The sequence below is a fragment of the Dryas octopetala genome, chromosome 6 (assembly GCF_963921425.1).
Source record: "Dryas octopetala chromosome 6, drDryOcto1.1, whole genome shotgun sequence".
NCBI lineage: Eukaryota > Viridiplantae > Streptophyta > Magnoliopsida > Rosales > Rosaceae > Dryas > Dryas octopetala.
The window spans coordinates 8068840-8090165 of record NC_141371.1 but is presented as its reverse complement, the minus strand read 5'-3'; the positions used below and the strand labels follow the sequence as shown (position 1 = coordinate 8090165).

Sequence of the window (21326 nt, the reverse complement as noted above, 5' to 3'; positions counted from 1 at the left end):
CGCTTTATTATAAGAATTTATATATCAAAGCAATTTTTATTGTTAAACATTTTGATATGTTAAATAATGTTATATTCATATATAGATATATATTTTTTTTTGTTAGACAATGCTACATATTCATGGAAAATTCTACAATGCAGTCAATGTCAAGCAATCATGTACATTTTGACATTTAGATGTTGACGAATTATTTTTTCTTTATTATTATATAAATTTTTCATCTTTAAATTTGTTTGGCATTACGTAAAGTGACTGTACTGTAGATGTTCTTCATTTTCATATATTTGATCAATTATTAAAATAACCATTTGGACATAATATGCCAGACATACAGACCTATCAATTCTTCATCACACAGAATAATCCTTTTAACCAAATGCATGATTCGTTGAAGAATCAAGAAACCAGCAGCCAGCAGCAATCAAATCAGTCTCTCTTTTAAGCCCTGAGCTGTCCCCCATTTCGTTCTGTGTGGAACAAAACCCTGCTGGCTTTCTTAATCTTCAATAATAAGTTCAAATGATTGTACATGCTGTGGTGACACATCCACATCTTTAACACGTGTTGGCAATTGACAGCCAACAAATCCTTGTACTTCACACTCATTTATAAATTATAACCCTTCAGAAAGTTATTTAGTTGTTTAGTTTTCTGAGAAGGCTATACTTAACAGAATTTTGAACAAAATTTTCAAACTCATTCAGTGATCTGACTGTTTGTCACAGATTTCACTCAAACAGATCCTAGGTACAATTAGCGTTGCAATACTTAGAGCATGTTTGTGAGTACTAATTAATGTAGCATTATTCCTAATTTTCATGTTGAACAAGTTAATGTTTCACTAACTCGTTGTTAAAAATTTTAGTAGGAACGAATAACTCTTTTACCTGGCCAATTTTATTTATTTATTTATTTATTTATTTTTGTAGGAACGTGCATGTGATGAGCCTGTGAGGGTTACCATTTGGGTAGGTAGTCAAGTTAAACCAACAAGGCTAATTAACACTATGGATTACAGAACCTAATGCTTTGCTTCTTTTTTTTTTTTTTTGTTGGGAAAGTAACAAACTGTAAATAGGGCAATACAATTATAATTAGGAAAACACTCTCAGTCTTTATTTAAAAATTATTTTTTTAAAAGATCCAAACCTAATTATCTATTATAATTATTCAACCGTTTGATACAATAATGAATCTACTAACGAACACAATACATGTCCTACAAGTGTTGAGGAAACTGTTAATGTTCCACAGCATGGCTATGACTACAATGAGGGACCTGATATTAACTTGGAGAACATGGAATGGAGAAGTATATATTAAATTAAATTAATTAAATGTCTAAAATAGAACATAAATGAATGAATATATATATCATAAGAAACTTAATTTCTTCCTCTAGTGGATTTGTGCTATATATATATATATTCTCACTACATATAATTTCCTCGGAAAGAAAGTCAAGAGAAGTGTTTGTGGATAAATCCACATGGATTCAATGGCCAATCACAGACCAACACGTGGCACACCAAGTCCCATTTTTGCTCAGACTCTTTGATGGTCAACTTGGTCAGACCCAGCCATCTATGTCATCATCTCAGCTTAGCAACGCCAACATCACGTACATATGAGATCGGCTCTTACCTCCGGATTACCCATATCCGATCCGAACCGACATTGGGATTCACCAGGAATTCGAGAGATCATCTTTTTCGGCACCATCAGTTCGGCTCGGATCTGGAGATCATTTTTCTCCAGTCACACCTCGACCATTGGTTCGGCTCGGCCCGGACCAATGACCGATCACGATCAGACGTGCTTCGACAATCTTGTCACCACCTGATCATCTCAACCATTGGTTCGGCTCGGCCCGGACCAATGACCGATCACGATCAGACGTGCTTCGACAATCTTGTCACCACCTGATCATCTCAACCATTGGTTCGGCTCGGCCCGGCCCAATGACCGATCACGATCAGACGTGCTTCGACAATCTTGTCACCACCTGATCATCTCAACCATTGGTTCGGCTCGGCCCGGACCAATGACCGATCACGATCAGACGTGTTTCGACAATCTTGTCACCGTCTGATCATCTCAACCATTGGTTCGGCTCGGCCCGGACCAATGACCGATCACGATCAGACGTGCTTCGACAATCTTGTCACCACCTGATCATCTCAACCATTGGTTCGGCTCGGCCCGGCCCAATGACCGATCACGATCAGACGTGCTTCGACAATCTTGTCACCACCTGATCATCTCAACCATTGGTTCGGCTCGGCCCGGACCAATGACCGATCACGATCAGACGTGTTTCGACAATCTTGTCACCGTCTGATCATCTCAACCATTGGTTCGGCTCGGCCCGGACCAATGACCGATCACGATCAGACGTGCTTCGACAATCTTGTCACCACCTGATCATCTCAACCATTGGTTCGGCTCGGCCCAGCCCAATGACCGATCACGATCAGACGTGCTTCGACAATCTTGTCACCACCTGATCATCTCAACCATTGGTTCGGCTCGGCCCGGACCAATGACCGATCACGATCAGACGTGCTTCGACAATCTTGTCACCACCTGATCATCTCAACCATTGGTTCGGCTCGGCCCGGACCAATGACCGATCACGATCAGACGTGGATCTCCACATCACCACATCAACTCAGTCCATTCCATTCTCAGTTCGGATCGGCTCGGCTTTGGTGATCATCATCTCAAATCCTAGTTGCGGCCGGATTTCACTTGAGGGGATCACTGCACTACCTACCTGATCGGCTTGGCCGACTTGTCTAAATCCGATCCGATCACACCTGGGTTTCACGTCTACACGTGAGGACATATGTTCGGATCGGCTCGGCCTCCCACCGCCATCCTAAAGAAGATCACGTTGGGACGAACCGTCATACTCAAGTGCACCTGACGTGACTCTCTGACAGATAAGACATTCCAGCTCACAGCCATGACTATTGGGGCATTCCACCTGATCTTCCATCCTTGCATTCAATGCAGCATTGAATGCAAAGGAGGTGAGTAGCTGTGCATGCTACTAGTTATGACCGAACGCGTGGATCTCTCTCAGCCACTCAATCACATGCAGGTAACTTACTCTCCACACCTTCCCTTGTCTATATAAACCAACTTATATGCACAAAGCCAGGATCCCCGACCCATCCAGCCATCACAAAGCAAACACTTGCACAAACTTTGGCTTACCAAAACCACACTTGGACTTGCTGAGAATAAACCCAGAACATTTGCCTTGTTCTTCCCATTCTCCCAAGTTCATCACATGTTCTTCCTCACTTCCATTCAAACACCATCAAACACACATCACTGACTTCATCATCGGAGCGTGTTTGGCTGGTACCACACCGGTCCATCTCCTTTGATCTTGTGTTTGTCTACAGGAAGATCACATCATCATCATCCAGCAGGACTTTGGATCAGCCAGGTCACTACCCCTAAGTTGTTGTAACTTTCTTACGGAAATTTGCATCAACAGATTGGCGCCGTCTGTGGGAAGATCGACTTCAGCCGTTGTGTACATCACCACAAGTGCTAAGCTCTTCCTTCACACAAGTCATCATGACTACCATCTTTCGCGACAGTAGCTCTTCCTCAGGAGGATCCCAGAATGATGAACAACATCAGCCTGAGACACCTGAAAAGACGAGAGGAGCCAATCCCTCTGGAAGAGCTGGGATCAGCAATGACCCAGCCGATCTCAGAGCTACCAATAGGCTCTTGAGAAGGGTAAATCAAGAACAACTTGCTGCTGAGAACGAACTTCTTAGGCAAAACAATGAGCTTTTTACTAAACAGGCAGAACAGACCGCCAAACTGCAACGCCTCCGAGCTCAGCAAGGGATGAGTGTTCGGATCGGCAATAACACGAGAATGACCCGAGCTGATCCCGAGGTTCTTTCTCCAGCTCGTCCCCCACAAGTCACTCAGGCTGACATCGACAATCACTCTTGCCGACGGAACATCGATTGCTCATTCCCTGGCTTCGAGAGTATGCCCTTGATTGATCAGCTCGAGTTCTTAAATGCTTGGCAGATCATCCAACAAAAACGCCAAGCCTATGTCAGAGACTCTACTTCACCTCCCGGAAGTTACCATGATGATCCGAGCGAGGAACCGAGATCGCCGATCCGAACCAGACTGGGGACTCCATTCGGAAACCCAATACGGACCGGATCGGCCGAACAAAGAACTCCAACCAGGAGTAGACTTGGTCCGCAGCCGAACGTAATCCCGGAAGAAGAGCCCGAACCTTCCTCTTCCAGCACCCAGACCGGCAGACAACCTACACGGGATCGGCTCGGCCCAACCATGGTCATGTCCGACCGACGTCCGGTGAGTGAGAGGATCACTCGTCAGCCGGTAAACGAGAGACTCGGTAACCGGACCGAGTGCTCAGGGGAAACTGCGGCCGAGCCGACCCCACCCAATGTGGAAAATCTTGTCCGGACTTTGGTCCAAAGGCCAAATCCGGAGTGTCCACGATCGGCTCGGCCAAGTCGGGGTCTCCAGGGGGTACACCGGTAGAACCGATCACGGGGAAGAGCTCCCCCTCCCATATACCAGCAGGATCATGGATGCTGAGGTCTCCCGGGATACAAAACCCCCCAAGATGGATCAGTACGACGGGACTAGAGATCCCTACGATCATCTTGACAGCTTCAGATATGCCATGGAGGCCTGCCAGGCATCTGAGGCCACGAAGTGCAGAATCTTCCCTTCAACCTTGAAGGGATCGGCTCGAGGGTGGTTTCGAACTCTCCAGCCGAACTCCATTGACTCTTTCTCCGATCTCCGGAGAGCCTTCCTGACGAGATATCAGGTTGTATCCGAACGACTCTACAACTTGAACGATATGTCACTCATCAAACAGCAGGAAGGGGAGAGCCTTAAGACCTATCTGATCCGCTTCAACATCGAATACACGAAGTGTGATGATTGCGACGACAGATCGGCTAAGAACGCTCTTATGCAAGGTCTGCTCGCCGGGGGACTCCGCTCCCATCTGATGAGGAACCCTCCATCCACCTACGACGAGCTCTCCGCTGAAGCCACCAAATGGGCTCGAGCTGAAGAGTGGAACGCTCAAGTGGAAGCACTGAAAACCAACCAGTCAACTCCCAAGCGGAAGGAGGAAGAAACCTCATACCCTAATCGCCTGTCTCAAGGGAAGAAGACCAAAACTGCGGAGTCAAGCCAACTCCTAAGCGGGGAGCCTCGTTACGTCCAGTACCTTGAGTTCACCCCGTTGAACACAAGCTTGGAGGATATCTTTTCCAAAATCAAGGATCTGCTCCCGGTCCCTAAGGAGATTCGAGGTCCACCTCAGGACAAAATCAAGGAAGATATCTATTGTAAGTACCATTCCAACCATGGTCACGTCACGAACAACTGCTACTCTCTTCGCGACGCAATAGAGACTCTCGCCCGAGCTGACAAGATTAATCAATTCCTGACCGGAGCCCCAAGGGTGAAGATCACTGACCCAAGGAGGACCACCAACACCGTTGAAACCAGAGATGCTCATATTGGTTGAGGGCTGAGACCTTCGACTTCGCCTCTGGCCCTTCAGATCGGGTTGGATCATCCCGGCGGATCCCCCACATCCAATCCGACCCGATCTGAGGATCTTCTAAGAATTGAGTGTTCATCTTTTCTTGGTTATCCTAGCTCGGCTCGGCTCGGCTTTGGTGATCATCATTTCAAATCCTAGTCACAGCCGGATTTCACTTGAAAGGATTACTGCATTATCTGCCCGATCGGTTCGGCCTCTCCCTATTAGGGATTGGGAGGAAGTCCCGGTTTTTTCGAGGAGAAATCGGACCAACCTGTTCGGATCGGCTCAAGACTCAGATCAGCTCGGCTCAGTGCTCAAACGCACTTGCATACCTACGCACAAATACTGAAGTGTTCGCCTGGTTCTACAATGGTGTTCTAAACATTTCCTCTGACTTGATCAAGATCGGGGACTGTCCGATCTGATCTTCTTTCGACAAATATAGATGAACACATCTAGATCCACTTTGATTCTCAGATTTTGAAGATAAAAACACCTGGTCCAAGCCGGAGCGACTGGCCACAGTCCCGGCGCCCAACAGGAAAAGACTCATCAGGTCTATAAAAACACCTGGTCCAAGCCGGAGCGACTGGCCACAGTCCCGGCGCCCAACAGGAAAAGACTCATCAGGTCTATAAAAACACCTGGTCCAAGCCGGAGCGACTGGCCACAGTCCCGGCGCCCAACAGGAAAAGACTCAAAGGTCTCTAAAAACACCTGGTCCAAGCCGGAGCGACTGGCCACAGTCCCGGCGCCCAACAGGAAAAGACTCAAAGGTCTCTAAAAACACCTGGTCCAAGCCGGAGCGACTGGCCACAGTCCCGGCGCCCAACAGGAAAAGACTCAAAGGTCTCTAAAAACACCTGGTCCAAGCCGGAGCGACTGGCCACAGTCCCGGCGCCCAACAGGAAAAGACTCAAAGGTCTCTAAAAACACCTGGTCCAAGCCGGAGCGACTGGCTACAGTCCCGGCGCCCAACAGGAAAAGACTCAAAGGTCTCTAAAAACACCTGGTCCAAGCCGGAGCGACTGGCTACAGTCCCGGCGCCCAACAGGAAAAGACTCATCAGGTCTATAAAAATCCCTGGCCGAGCCGAAGTGACTTTCTACAGTCCTAACGTTCGACAGGATATTTCCAAAAAGAAAAATATTTTCAAGCTCAAAACTTTTATCGTGCATACCGAGCCGATCTGAAAGTAAGTTTGAATATTTTTCTCAAAAACAAAATTCCTAATATCTCAATGGACACATCAAACCCATCTGAGATCATCAGGGATTTATAGTTTCTTCTTATTTTCGTCATGCTCATCAGACTGATCCGAAAATAAATTGAGAATTATCATTGCATTTTATCATAATGGCCAAGTCAGGCCGAATGTCACTTCTTACAGGTCATCACTTTTTTTCAACTTCCAATCCATCACAAGTCTGCTCGGACCGGAAGTTGGGGGACTCCTGTTTGTGGATAAATCCACATGGATTCAATGGCCAATCACAGACCAACACGTGGCACACCAAGTCCCATTTTTGCTCAGACTCTTTGATGGTCAACTTGGTCAGACCCAGCCATCTATGTCATCATCTCAGCTTAGCAACGCCAACATCACGTACATATGAGATCGGCTCTTACCTCCGGATTACCCATATCCGATCCGAACCGACATTGGGATTCACCAGGAATTCGAGAGATCATCTTTTTCGGCACCATCAGTTCGGCTCGGATCTGGAGATCATTTTTCTCCAGTCACACCTCGACCATTGGTTCGGCTCGGTCCGGCCCAATGACCGATCACGATCAGACGTGCCTCGACAATCTTGTCACCACCTGATCATCTCAACCATTGGTTCGGCTCGGCCCGGACCAATGACCGATCACGATCAGACGTGCTTCGACAATCTTGTCACCACCTGATCATCTCAACCATTGGTTCGGCTCGGCCCGGACCAATGACCGATCACGATCAGACGTGCTTCGACAATCTTGTCACCACCTGATCATCTCAACCATTGGTTCGGCTCGGCCCGGCCCAATGACCGATCACGATCAGACGTGCTTCGACAATCTTGTCACCACCTGATCATCTCAACCATTGGTTCGGCTCGGCCCGGACCAATGACCGATCACGATCAGACGTGTTTCGACAATCTTGTCACCGTCTGATCATCTCAACCATTGGTTCGGCTCGGCCCGGACCAATGACCGATCACGATCAGACGTGCTTCGACAATCTTGTCACCACCTGATCATCTCAACCATTGGTTCGGCTCGGCCCGGCCCAATGACCGATCACGATCAGACGTGCTTCGACAATCTTGTCACCACCTGATCATCTCAACCATTGGTTCGGCTCGGCCCGGACCAATGACCGATCACGATCAGACGTGGTTCGACAATCTTGTCACCGTCTGATCATCTCAACCATTGGTTCGGCTCGGCCCGGACCAATGACCGATCACGATCAGACGTGCTTCGACAATCTTGTCACCACCTGATCATCTCAACCATTGGTTCGGCTCGGCCCGGCCCAATGACCGATCACGATCAGACGTGCTTCGACAATCTTGTCACCACCTGATCATCTCAACCATTGGTTCGGCTCGGCCCGGACCAATGACCGATCACGATCAGACGTGGATCTCCACATCACCACATCAACTCAGTCCATTCCATTCTCAGTTCGGATCGGCTCGGCTTTGGTGATCATCATCTCAAATCCTAGTTGCAGCCGGATTTCACTTGAGGGGATCACTGCACTACCTACCTGATCGGCTTGGCCGACTTGTCTAAATCCGATCCGATCACACCTGGGTTTCACGTCTACACGTGAGGACATATGTTCGGATCGGCTCGGCCTCCCACCGCCATCCTAAAGAAGATCACGTTGGGACGAACCGTCATACTCAAGTGCACCTGACGTGACTCTCTGACAGATAAGACATTCCAGCTCACAGCCATGACTATTGGGGCATTCCACCTGATCTTCCATCCTTGCATTCAATGCAGCATTGAATGCAAAGGAGGTGAGTAGCTGTGCATGCTACTAGTTATGACCGAACGCGTGGATCTCTCTCAGCCACTCAATCACATGCAGGTAACTTACTCTCCACACCTTCCCTTATCTATATAAACCAACTTATATGCACAAAGCCAGGATCCCCGACCCATCCAGCCATCACAAAGCAAACACTTGCACAAACTTTGGCTTACCAAAACCACACTTGGACTTGCTGAGAATAAACCCAGAACATTTGCCTTGTTCTTCCCATTCTCCCAAGTTCATCACATGTTCTTCCTCACTTCCATTCAAACACCATCAAACACACATCACTGACTTCATCATCGGAGCGTGTTTGGCTGGTACCACACCGGTCCATCTCCTTTGATCTTGTGTTTGTCTACAGGAAGATCACATCATCATCATCCAGCAGGACTTTGGATCAGCCAGGTCACTACCCCTAAGTTGTTGTAACTTTCTTACGGAAATTTGCATCAACAAGAAGTTAGAATCAGAGAGTGGTAATGGAATTAAAAGAAGAAATCGACTATTTTGCTTGCTTGATTACTTTAGAGAATAAAATTTGGATAGTGTTGATGCTGAAAAATGGTAAAACAGTCAACGTCGAGTCGAACCACGTGGGCCCGTTGACCCACCACTGAATGGATGACACGTCGAAGTGGGGTAGGAACGGATAGCTGGGTCCAACTGGTGAGTAATGAGAGAGAATGATATCTAAAGCACCCTGCGCAAGTACACAAAAGTGAGCGGGAAGGGCACCGGTGTGGTACCGGCCAAAGCTCCTCCGACGCTCAAGTCAGTGTTCAGAGAGATCTGAGAGCAGAGTGAGTGAATAGTATAATATTGATTGAATTGTCCTTTTGTGACAAGAAGGTACCTCTTTTAGGCCTTCCACTATGGTAAACCCATTTTTTGTGACCCAAAACCCATTTTGGGTCACAAATAGTGCTGTGACCCAATTCTCACTGCAATGGTGCTGTGACCCATTTTGGGTCACAGTGTTTTATACATATTTAAAATATGTCTAATATTGATTAAGTGATGTTTAATTGATAATTTAAAATTTAAAGTATAATAAAAATTATTCTATTGGTCTTATTTTAATGAGATCTTTAAAATAAGGTCAATATTGAATATATTTAAAATAAGAAAATTTCATAAATTAGACAACATAAGCCTTACAACATCGGGACTTCAACAACCACAAACAAGAAAAACAACACGATGATTTAAAGGAAAAACAAGAACAACACGATCACTAAAAGAAAAAACAAGAACAATACGATGATTTAAAGAAAAAACAACAACAACAACAACAACAACTGCATTCGACATGTCGGAAAATGAAGCGAACTTCTTATTCGGAGTCCGATGATGAAGAATTGACACCCCCGTAATTATACCAATCTGAGATCTTCTGTTCGGTTTCACATTCATCACATGGTTGAATCGGAGGGTTCTTCCCGCATGTGCATGGCACGGGTGGTTTGGGCTCTGGCAGGTGGTTCAACCATTGGTGGCGAAGATTTGGGTGGTTGGATAGATCCTTGAGCTCCAATCTCTTGCAAAATGCACACAAAGGGACCAAAATATCATCCGAACACTTGCAGCACCTCCAGTCTGGTTCTTTTGTACGCTCCATCATTAAACAATAATCGCACAATGGTGCAACACAGTTAGGGAGGCACTTACACATGCTTTGATCGCACTGTTGTTTGGAGCTCTCACTGGTGCCTTGCTTGGAGCTCTCACCGACGCCTTGCTTGGAGCTCTCACCGACACTTTGCTTGGAAGAGGAAGCAATTTCTAAACGATAGTTATGTGAATGTGTTGGCCTTATAGTTAAACCTTGGTATTTATAGGGAAAAAATGTGCATAACTTGCCCATTGGATTCCCTGATAGATTCACAAATACTTGAATCTCACATGTGAAGCAACAGTGTTGTGCATGTGATGGAGTGTGGAGTCAGTGTATAGTCTTGTCATTGGTTCAGTGAATTATTTTGCAAGTATGTGATGGTTGTGTCATGTCATGTCAGCTAAGAGAAATCAATGCCTTTATTTCATTTCACAAACTGCAACTGACAAACACAAACACACTTAAACGGCAAATACAAAGACAGCCAAGCAAACTTCAGGATCAACTGCGATCCATGATAATGAGAACAACATTGACGAACCATGCTTTAACACCGCCAACCTTACGAATGGTTTCACCCCCCATGTTACGCTTGAAAATTTGATAAATTTGTTCCCAAAGCATGGCGGCTCTATTTTGGGCACCAAGACAATCGTCGGGAGACCTCTCTAGGTATGCCATCACTAGGGCTTCATCTTCAGCTACCACCCAAGCACTTCCTCTAGGAGCCATGACAAAGAAAAAAAAAATTGTGCAAATTTGGTAAACAAAGGTTGTAATTTGTGATGAAACCATATGAGTGTTGTGTGATATATATAGACCCATTTGAAAATATAGCTGTTGGAGGGTTTGGGAAATTTTTAAAAATTTTTTTGAAATTTTTTGGATATTATTTCTATTTTAAATGATTTATTAATTATTTGTTAAAAAAAAAAGATTTGGCCGATCTGGACCGTTGATTATCAACGGTCCATTAATCTAGGCCTTTGATTTTTGCCCGACCCATCTAAAAAAAAAAAAAAAAAGACAAACCACAGCAGTCGTTGATCACCAACGGTCATCTCATCTGGACCGTTGGTGACCAGCCATTGCAGCCACGCGGCAACAGCCAGGCAAGCCAGGCGCGGCCCACGAGATGACATGCATACCAGCGCTGTTCTTCTGTTCAGCCGACAAGCACAGTAGCAGCTGCAGGCGCGGGGCCCTCCAGCTTTTTCACCAGCAGTTGCTTCTCTCTCCTCACGTGGGTGGGCTTCTGCTGGGTTTGGGTCACACACAATTTGGCTCACACTGAAACCCGAATTTGGGTTACACTTTGGGTTACTCCCTCTTTTGGGTCACATTTTCCGGCCCATAGTGTTAAGGTGTGACCCATTTGTGACCCAAAATGGGTTTTGGGTCACACTTTCCGACTGCATAGTAGTAGGCCTTATAGTACCTTTGGAAGAGTGTCAACCAATCCGGTGATGACACGTGTCCCTTGTGATGACTTGCACTGTGGGAGCGCCACGTGTCACCGGTCTCGAGGATCCGAGTGAGTTGACACGGGTCGGGGGCCCAGGAGGCTTGAGCTTGGGAGGTCGGAGCCTAAGAGACCGGGGCCCAGGGGGCCGGAGCCTATGAGCCGGAGCCTAGAAGGTCGTGGCCTAGGAGGCCGGAGCCTAGTAGGTCAGGGGCTAGGAGCCCAGGAAGGGCTTAGTCTTTTAGGCCTAGGCCCAAACAGCATGATGTTAAGCCTTGTGTGACTTGTCGTTATGCCAAAACGATTAATCATACGAACAGAAGTCCCCCAAGTTTCCGAGCAAAAGATACTTCTTGGTTGGGAACTTTGTACACAAAAAAGTCCGAGCAGAACGACAAGTAACCACATACTTGTTCCTGCTTAAGCTATTGTCTAGAAGTCCCCCAAGTTCCTTAGCAAGAAAAGCTGTACTGCAGGAAAGCTTGGGGGTTACATATGAAAGATCTTTTTTTTTTTTTTTTTTTTGAATTTCTGATCACCCTGTATTCCGAGTAGTAGACGCTTCGTGTAATCCCAGTGAATCTCGTCCGATTTTAATGGTGGGATGTTGCCTTCTGTAATTGAGATTTTTGGGATTAAGTAGTAGAGTCCAAATATAAAATACCCCCCCAAATCTCACACTTGGTACTGTAGAGGTATTTTTGGAGAGAGAATAGATATTTCAAATAACCCAAAAATGGGCAGCTGAGTGTGTAAACAGCAAAGAGAAAGGCTGCTCGGGTGGGAACTTTGAGGGGGGGGGGCTAACTGAGCTCGGGTCGGAAGACTCGGAGTGGCCGGAGCTGCTCGGGTCGCGGGTGGGGGAAGCTCGGACTGGGGTGCTCGGGTCGGGGTGGAGGGCTCGGATCGAGGTGCTCGGGCCGGATCTGAACGCGGGCTCGGGTGCGCGGGTGGGCGGAAGATTAGGGGATATAGGATGCTCGGAGTGGCCGGATTTTGCTCGGCGGCGCGGCGCGGAGCAGCGAAGCTCTGGTGCGCGGGCTGCTTGGGTCTCGCAGGGGGCAGGTCGGGCTGGAGGTGGTGCACGGGCTGGGCTCGGTTCTGCGTGGAGGCACGGTGCAGTGGGCTCGAGTGGAAGTGTGCGGCTTGGGCCGAGCTGCGGTGGGCGCGGACGGGCGGAAGAGCAGGGCATCTTGGGTCCGAGTAGTGGGTCTTGGGTCCGAGCAGTGGCGCGTGCTCGGGTCGGATCTTGTGCTTGGGCTCGGCACAGGTGGCTCACGGGGGGTAGCTCGGGGTTGGCGCAGGAGGAGCCGGAGAGGGGGGCTGGTCGGAGGGGGGGTTGGTCGGGCCGGAGTAGGAGCGCGGGCAGCGGCGCTGGGGGGGCTGTGGTGTGCCCAGATCGGTGGTGTGCGCGGAAGGCGCGTGAGGCTGCTCGGGTGCTCGGACTACACGGAGGCGTCGCAAAAACCCGAGCTCGGATTTGAGCTGTTCGAAGCACTAGAGGTAAAAAAATTTGGGAATCCTGTCAAGCTCTTTGTTTGTGAAAATTGTTGTTTGCCTTGGAAAATGTAGAACTGTGAGATATGGTGGTCGTCCAGCCCGAGGCGGACCTTGGAATTCTATTTGTTAATTTTGTGGATAATGTGAGTAGGGGCAGGTGGAGGTGCAGGTGGGTATGAGCCTTACCGAGCACTGGGTAGGCAACATGCCTTCATTTTTGGACTTTGTAATTTATTGGGTGTTGTGTTTTTGGCCAGGTACCGAGGAGTCAAGATAAGTGGGTCGGAACCCGTCTGAGCCGTTGGAGCCGCAAAATACAGGTAAAGGCTTGGGTTTTTATTGCTTGTCTGCTTGAATTGATATTGTGAATATTGGCTTTGATAAATGATTGGTGGCCGAGCATGTGAAAGGGTGATAGGGTGAATGTTGTCAAATTGGGGGTAGAAGAGCACATACGGGGGGTGGGAAACCGGTATTGATCTGAAATGTCCATGGTGTTGTCTTGGTGTTCCGAGCACTTCCCATTTTGATTTGTGGTTTGTCTTGGATGGGCAGGTGCACTGAAGTCGGACATTCCATGGCTTCCTCAGATGATAACAGTTCTATGGATGAGGGGGAGTCTGATCGGGCGTCCACAAGTGATGGGACGCCGATGAGGCCAAATATGCCCCGTCCCCGGATGGGGTGTGGAAACATGGGGGTGGGCAAAGTGTTCAAGACTGTCCAGGAGAGCTTGTCCATGGTGATGGAAAGTGAGGGGAAATGCACTGGTAGTGAGGACAGCGATGATGGAGAGACGCCCACCAGCTGTGGTGATGCGGGTAGGTAGATTGTACCTAGGACATACTGGTTCGTGGACGGGTTATGTGAGAACAGGATGAAGGAGGAGGAGCTTGAAAAATTGAGGGTGGAGTTCCAAATTCCTGATTATATCCATCTGAGCCTCCCGGGAGAGAGTGATGTCTTGAGTGACCCGCCGGAGGGGCATATCTTGTATTTTGCCAAGAGTTTTCACCATGGGTTTAGGCTTCCTCTCCACCCATATTTCCAGTATATGTTGAGGAAGTTAGGAATTGCACCAGCTCAGCTGACGCCCAATAGTTGGAGAACATTAATTGGGCTGTATGTGATGTTCCGGGATGAGGGGTATGGTGCTCCGAGTATGGCTCAATTTTCACACTTGTTTGAAATTAAGTCGAGTCCCAATTTGCGGGGGTGGGTGTACTGCTCGCAGTTGGCGAACGGGCAGTTCACCGATGGGACGACTCGCCAAATACAGGTAGGCCACCCAGACGCTCACAAGGAGTGGAAGAAAAAATGGTTCTTTGCTAGTGGAGCCTGGGAATTCGGCCGAAGTGAGAAGAGGACCATGAATAGGGTGCCGACAAATTTCCACATAATAGGTTGTCTGGTTGGGCCAATGTATTAGTCTGTGTACATTTGGATTGTTAGCTGATATTGTGCTTGTACTAATAGGAGTCTTTTGTTGTTTGATTTTGCAGGGGGTGAATGGGAGAGGCTTCCATTGTCGGAGGATAGCGTGGAAGAGGTGCGGAGGGTGCTGAGTCGACCTGCCCGAAAGTTGAGCGCTGCATACCTCTTGTCTCCTGAAAAGTTGGCCAAGTACGGCTTCAGAGCTCCAGGTGAGTTTCTGTACTTCCTCTCTTGGAGTATTAGTTGATGAGATAATAACTTGTGCTTATTGATTTTGTTCGTCTTTCAGTGAAAATGGCCAATACGAAGAAAACAAGTAGACCGGTTGGTCCTGCCCCGCCTGCTCAGAGGAGGATGATGATGGGGGCTTTGTTGGCCGGGGGTGGCTTGTCCCAAGGGAATACAAGTAGATGTGCATCGGTGCCCGGGGGTATGAGGCATAGTGGGTCTACCAACACCCATGTTCCGAAGGCGGCTTCTCCCGGGAGGAAAAAGAAGACTGGATTAGATGCGGCCAAGCACGGGAGAGAGGGCAAGAGGACAGCCACTGCGTCTGATCCGGTCCCAGAGGAGGATCGTCTGGTACAGCAGGCGGTGACAGACTTTGGAGGATCCCTGAAGAAGGGAAGGGATGACCGGGTGATTGGCGATGGTGTTGAGCCGCTATCTGTTTTGCAGCGGGCCTTTTCCGAGTAGTCCCAGGTAAAGGAAAATGGTATATCATGATAAGATGTCCAAAGTTTAAACTTTATAGCTTGTGATAACACTTTCGTGGCATTCGACCTGGCAGACACTGTTCTTTACTTATCAGGCACATGTTAGTGCCCTGGCCACGGTGGAGAAGATGAAGGACGAGATGTCGAGCTTCGTGGTGTGGAAGGACAGAGCGCTCTTAGCCGAGGAGAAGGTCAGTACCCTGGTTGCCCAGAACCATGCGTTGCAGGCCGAGCTGCTGCAGGCCAGGAAGGAGGTGGACCAGGCTAGGCAAGAGTTGGAGCAGTGCGGGCAGGAGCTGAGCCAAGCCAAGCAAGAGTTGGACAATGAGTATAACAGCGGCTATGCCATGGGCTTTGGCGATTGCAAATTGGAGCTCGAGGAGATGTGCCCTGACTTTGACTGGGACCGCGTGCGTGGTCTGCTAGGGGCTGGTAACGAGGTGCATGGCAACGTCCCGGAGGAAGGTACCCAGCAGGTAGAGCATGAGGACGGAGCATCCACAGGTGGGGAACGTGATATGGGAGAGGATCCCAAATAGGCATCTGTTGCACTCATGGCCCGGGGGCACGGGTGGGCGGACCATTGCCCTATTTTGGTTTGAGTTGTATGGTCGGGTCGGATGTGGCCCGTGCCAACTTGCAAACTCTTTTGATTATTAAGTTTTGTACTTATTGTTATTTGGATGATTTAGAGGGTGTTCGACCTGTTATGGGGTAGGATGCCCTTCTTTTTAATACATGGTATTGCGGAATTTTCTCGAATGCATGGTACTTAGTTTCCCTTGGATGCATGAAATCTATTTTTCTTTGAATGCATGGTACTTAGCTTCCCTTGAATGCATTTGCCATAGCCGCGCCTTGAATGCATGGTACTTAGCTTCCCTTGAATGCATGGGGCGGATATGGGTAAGGTCGGATGTTTGATGGCCCGGGGGTCCATACAGACAATTAACACTTTGAATAAAAATGAAGAAAAACGTGTCCGTGGTAGAACTTGTATTTATTTAAAGTGATAACATAGATGAAATTGGAAAAAGTCCCCGGGGGGTACAACATTTGTCTACTTGTAAAAGTAGCGGAGGTGCTTGGCGTGCCAAGGGTGGCCGAGTTCCTTGCTGGTTGTGGCGCGGAGCCTGTATGTGCATGGGCGGATGACTTCAATGATTTCATACAGTCCTTCCCAATTAGGTTTCAGAGCACCCGTTTTGGCCAAGGTAGTGCTACGCAGGACCCAGTCCACCACTCGGAAGTGGCGAGGCTTAACTTTAGAATTGTAGTATCGAGTGGCCCATTGCTGGTAAGCATACTTGTGTAGCTCAGCCTGGGCCCGATGCTCTTCAGCTAGGTCGAGACTGAGGGCTAGCTGGTCAGCATTGTGCTCAGGCTAAAATGTGTCGAGGCGGTAAGAGGCAAGCCCGACCTCATCTGGGATGACGACTTCAGAAGCAAAGGCCAAAGAAAAGGGGGTTTCCCCGGTCGAGGATCGACAAGTCGTCCGGTAGGACCATAAGACTTCGGGTAGGAGGTCAGGCCACTTTCCCTTCTTTGCATCAAGCTTGGTCTTTAAGGTATGTTTAATGGTCTCTTTGACTGCCTCGACCTGCCCGTTGGCCTGAGGATGACCAGGAGAGGCAAAGAAAACCTTGATGTTGAATGCGGAGCAAAATGACTTGAACTCTTTGTTTTCAAACTGCTTGCCATTGTCAGTGATAATGGCGTAAGGGAGACCAAAGCGGCAAATTATGTTCTTCCATACAAAGCTCTTGATGGTCTGGGTGGTTGCCTTTGCCAAGGGCTCGGCTTCTGCCCACTTAGTGAAGTAGTCCACTGCGACTACTGCCATTTCGACCTTTCCCTTCCCCTCAGTCATTAGTCCGATTAAGTCGATGCCTCATTGGGCAAAGGGCCAAGGACTGTTCATGGTAGTTAGGGGCTCGGGTGGTTGGTGCGGAAAAGTTGCAAATTTTTGGCACTTTATGCATTTCTGGGTGAGCTTCTTTGCATCAGCGCGGAGGGTCGGCCAATAATAGCCTTGGCGAATGGCCTTGTGGGCTAAAGATTGAGCCCCTGCATGATTGCCACATAGCCTTTCATGGATCTCCCGGAGGATATAGTCGCCTTGCTCGGGGGTAAGACATCGTAAGTATGGCAGGGAGAAACCCCGCTTGTATAACTTGTTGTTGATAATGGTGTACCGGGAGGCTCTATGGCGAAGGCGCCGAGCCTCAGTCTTGTCCGCAGGTGGGTTCTCATGCTTAAGAAATGCGAGGAGAGGGTCCATCCAACTAGCTTGTTGCTCAGATTGGCAGACTTCCATAACATCAGTGCTGCGCTGAGGTAAGAACTCAACTGGGACAGACCTCCCAGCTTTATGGTCAACTGCCGAGGCAAGGTGAGCTAGGGCATCCGCCCTCTCATTGTCTGCCCTAGGGATTTGTATGAGCTGGTATGCTGAGAATTGATTGAGTAGGCTTTGAACTTTGGTGAAGTAGGCGGTCATGCGCTCACCCTTGGTCTGGTATTCCTGCGTGACCTGGTTCACCACAAGTTGAGAATCGCTGTAGATTCTGAGTTGCTCAACGTCCATATGTAGTGTCAAAGATAAGCCGGCAATGAGGGCCTCATACTCAGCCTCATTGTTGGATGCCTGGAAGCCGAATCGAAGAGCATACTCAATGGTGGTCTGGTCAGGGGCGATTAAAACAAGTCCGGCTCCACTGCCCTGTTGATTAGAAGATCCATCAACATATAAAGACCAGATTGGGCGATCCAACCTGATTGCCGGAGTAGAAGAAGTTGGTGGGTCGGTGGTCGACACAATGGCGGAGGAGGGCTCAGCCTCGGGTAGGAATGTAGACTCTGAAATGAAGTCTGCAATGGCTTGTCCCTTGATCGCGGGCCGTAGGTGGTAGGAAATGTCAAATTCGCTCAGCTCAATGGACCATTTGATAAGTCGGCCAGAGACCTCAGGTCGCTGCAATACTTGCCTAAGTGGTTGATTGGTGAGAACCACGATAGGGTGAGCCTGGAAGTATGGGCGGAGGCGCCGGGCTGATGTGACCAAGGCAAGGGCTAATTTTTCTATCTCTGGGTATCTGGTCTCAGTATCTTGCAGGGCCTTGCTGGTATAATACACCGGGTGATCCACCCTATCCTCAAGTCGAATTAGGATTGAGCTGGTGGCTGTCAGGGAAACAGACAAGTAGAGGAGTAGCTCTTTCCCTGGCTCGGGTTTAGAAAGTAGAGGTGATTTGCCCATGTACTCTTTCAGATCTTGGAAGGCCTTCTCACACTTCGGAGTCCAGTCAATGTATTTTGTCCGAGCCTTGAGAGTTTTGAAGAACGGGGCGCAACAGTCGGTGGCCTTAGATATGAATCGCGTCAAGGCGGCGACCTGGCCCGTTAGGCTCTGGACTTCCTTCTGAGTCCTGGGAGATTGCATATTGATCAAGGCGTTGATTTTTTCAGGGTTGGCCTCGATCCCCCCTTGGCTTACCATGAAGCCAAAGAATTTTCCCGAAAATACGCCGAACGTGCACTTGGCAGGGTTCAGGCGCATTTGATACTTCTTGAGCACGGAAAACATCTCAGAAAGTTTGTGGACGTGGTCCTCCGCCCGGACACTCTTGACAAGCATGTCGTCCACATAGACCTTCATGGACTTACCAATATATTCTGAGAAAATGGAGTTGACCAAACGCTGGTAGGTGGCCCCGGCATTTTTGAGTCCGAAAGGCATGATTTTGTAACAATATAGGCTCCTGTCAGTAATGAAGGCCGTATATTCCTGGTCGGAGCTGTGCATGAGGATTTGATTATAGCCAGAGTAGGCGTCCATGAAACTAAGGAGTGCATGGCCTGCTGTGGCATCAACCAGTTGGTCAATTCGAGGAAGAGGAAAATTGTCCTTGGGACAGGCCTTGTTGAGGTCAGTGAAGTCGACGCACATCCGCCACTTGCCATTTGATTTTTTGACCATCACAACATTGGTCAGCCAATCCGGGTAGGAAACCTCGCAGATGAAACCAATTTTCTGTAACTTGTCGACTTCTTCCTTCATAGCAGCATAGATTTCGGGCTTGTACTGCCTGCGCTTTTGTCGGACGGGGCGGTGCCGCGGATTAAGACTTAGGCGATGGGAGATCACCTCCGGAGAGATCCCAGACATGTCATCATAGGACCATGCAAAGACTTCAGCATTGGCACGAAGGAAGTGGATGAGTTCTTCTCGGAGAACAATACTGAGCTGGGTTCCGACCCGTACCTTGCGGTCCGGGTAGGCAGGTGAGATGAGAACTTCTTCCACATGATTGTCATCTGGTTGGGCAATAGCTCTAAAAGATGAATCACGGAGATCTTCAGGAGGATCCGGGGTAGGGTAGGTGGGGGAAACAGAAACAGCCATAGAGGGCTTGGCCTCTTTCTTCTTCTTGACGGAAGTCGTATAGCAGGACCTGGCTGATACCTGGTTGCCTTTGACTACCCCCGTGCCACATGGGGTCAGGAACTTGATCAAAAGCAAGTGAGTGGAGATCATAACCTTCAGTTGGTTAAGGGCTGATCGTCCCAGGATGACGTTGTACGCTGTGGGGCAGTCGACCACCAAGAACTGAGTGGTTGTGGTAGCGGACGAAGGATACCTCCCAAGGGTGAGTGGAAGGTAAATCCCGCCAAGAGGGGTGACCATATCGCCCGAAAATCTAAGTAAAGGAGCGACCGACCAGTCAAGCTTCTCCTGGTCAATCCCAAGAGCTGTGAAGGCAGAGGCGAAGAGGATGTTGACTGAGCTACCACAATCGACAAGGATCCGAGCCACGTCGAAATTAGCTATGGTGGCCTCAATGACCAAAGGGTCATCGTGTGGAAAGATTAAATCACGTTCCTCTTCCTTAGCAAAGGAAATGGGCGACCACCCGAGCTTAGGAGTCTTTTTTCCACGGTGGAAGTCTACAGCCATAACGCCGGAGCATTGCTGAGCACTTCAGGCGTATTCCTTCCTAGCCCTGTTGGAGTTGCCAGCGAGGGTCGGGCCCCCACAAATGGTATTGACCCGCCCCCGTCGTTGTCCTTCGGTCTTGGCCTTCTCGGTGGCTTCTTTGTCTATAAAACCATCTAACTTCCCTTCCTATACCAAAATTTCTATTGCCTCCTTAAAGGCTCTGCATGCTTCGGTGTCATGGCCATGGTCGTCATGGTAAAGGCAAAAGAAGTTCTTATTAGCCCGATACCGTGTTTGTGGTGGGCGGGGTGGGAGCTTAGGAAGTATGTCCTTGATCTGGGGATACAATTATGTATAAGTAACAATGAGAATTGTGTAGACTTTGAACCTGGAGGCATAGGATGTCTGATAAGTTTCCTCCCTTCGTTCTCCTCCGCCTCCACCATCACCAAATTGTTTCTTGGTGAATTTATTGAACTTTTTCCCGGACCCCCCATACTGGTTACCCGAGTAGGGCTTGGGCTGGGGTGGCACTATGATGGCCTGGTTGGTACTTGGGCGATCCATGGTGGGCGGCTTCTTTCCATATGTTTGAATTCAGCCGTGGCATAGGCAATGGCCTCTTGCATGAGTTCCTTGTAGGTGTGCGGATTGCAGCGGTTGATTTCAAACAAGACGTCCCCCTCTAGGAGACCACCCTTGAAAGCAGCGAAGGCTACCTTCTCATCACAGTCGCGACACCGAGATCGTTCTAGCTGAAATCGGGTGATGTATTCTCGAAGGGATTCCCTGCTACCCTGTCGGACCCGAGTCAGGTCATCTGTGGTGTAAATCCTATCGGTCTGGATGATATACTGGCCTAGGAAGAGCTCTCGGAGCTCGTTGAAACAATCAACCGAGCCCGGAGGAAGTTGGTAGAACCAATCCCTTGCACTGCCAGAGAGGGTGGAAGGGAAGATTCGACACTTCGTAATGTCATCAACACCTTTGGATTCCAGGGCTGACCGAAAACTCATGAGGTGGTCAT

The 21326-nt window shown here is 48.7% G+C and overlaps 1 protein-coding gene across 1 annotated transcript; it reads right to left on the bottom strand.

Moving 5' to 3' along the window:
• Positions 1 to 17251: 17251 nt before the first annotated feature.
• On the bottom strand, positions 17252 to 20317 carry LOC147281958 (uncharacterized). Its single transcript, XM_086248145.1, has one exon. It carries the CDS (start codon positions 20315 to 20317, stop codon positions 17252 to 17254), a length of 3066 nt encoding a protein of 1021 aa, XP_086104271.1.
• Between the last annotated feature and the right edge of the window lie 1009 nt (positions 20318 to 21326).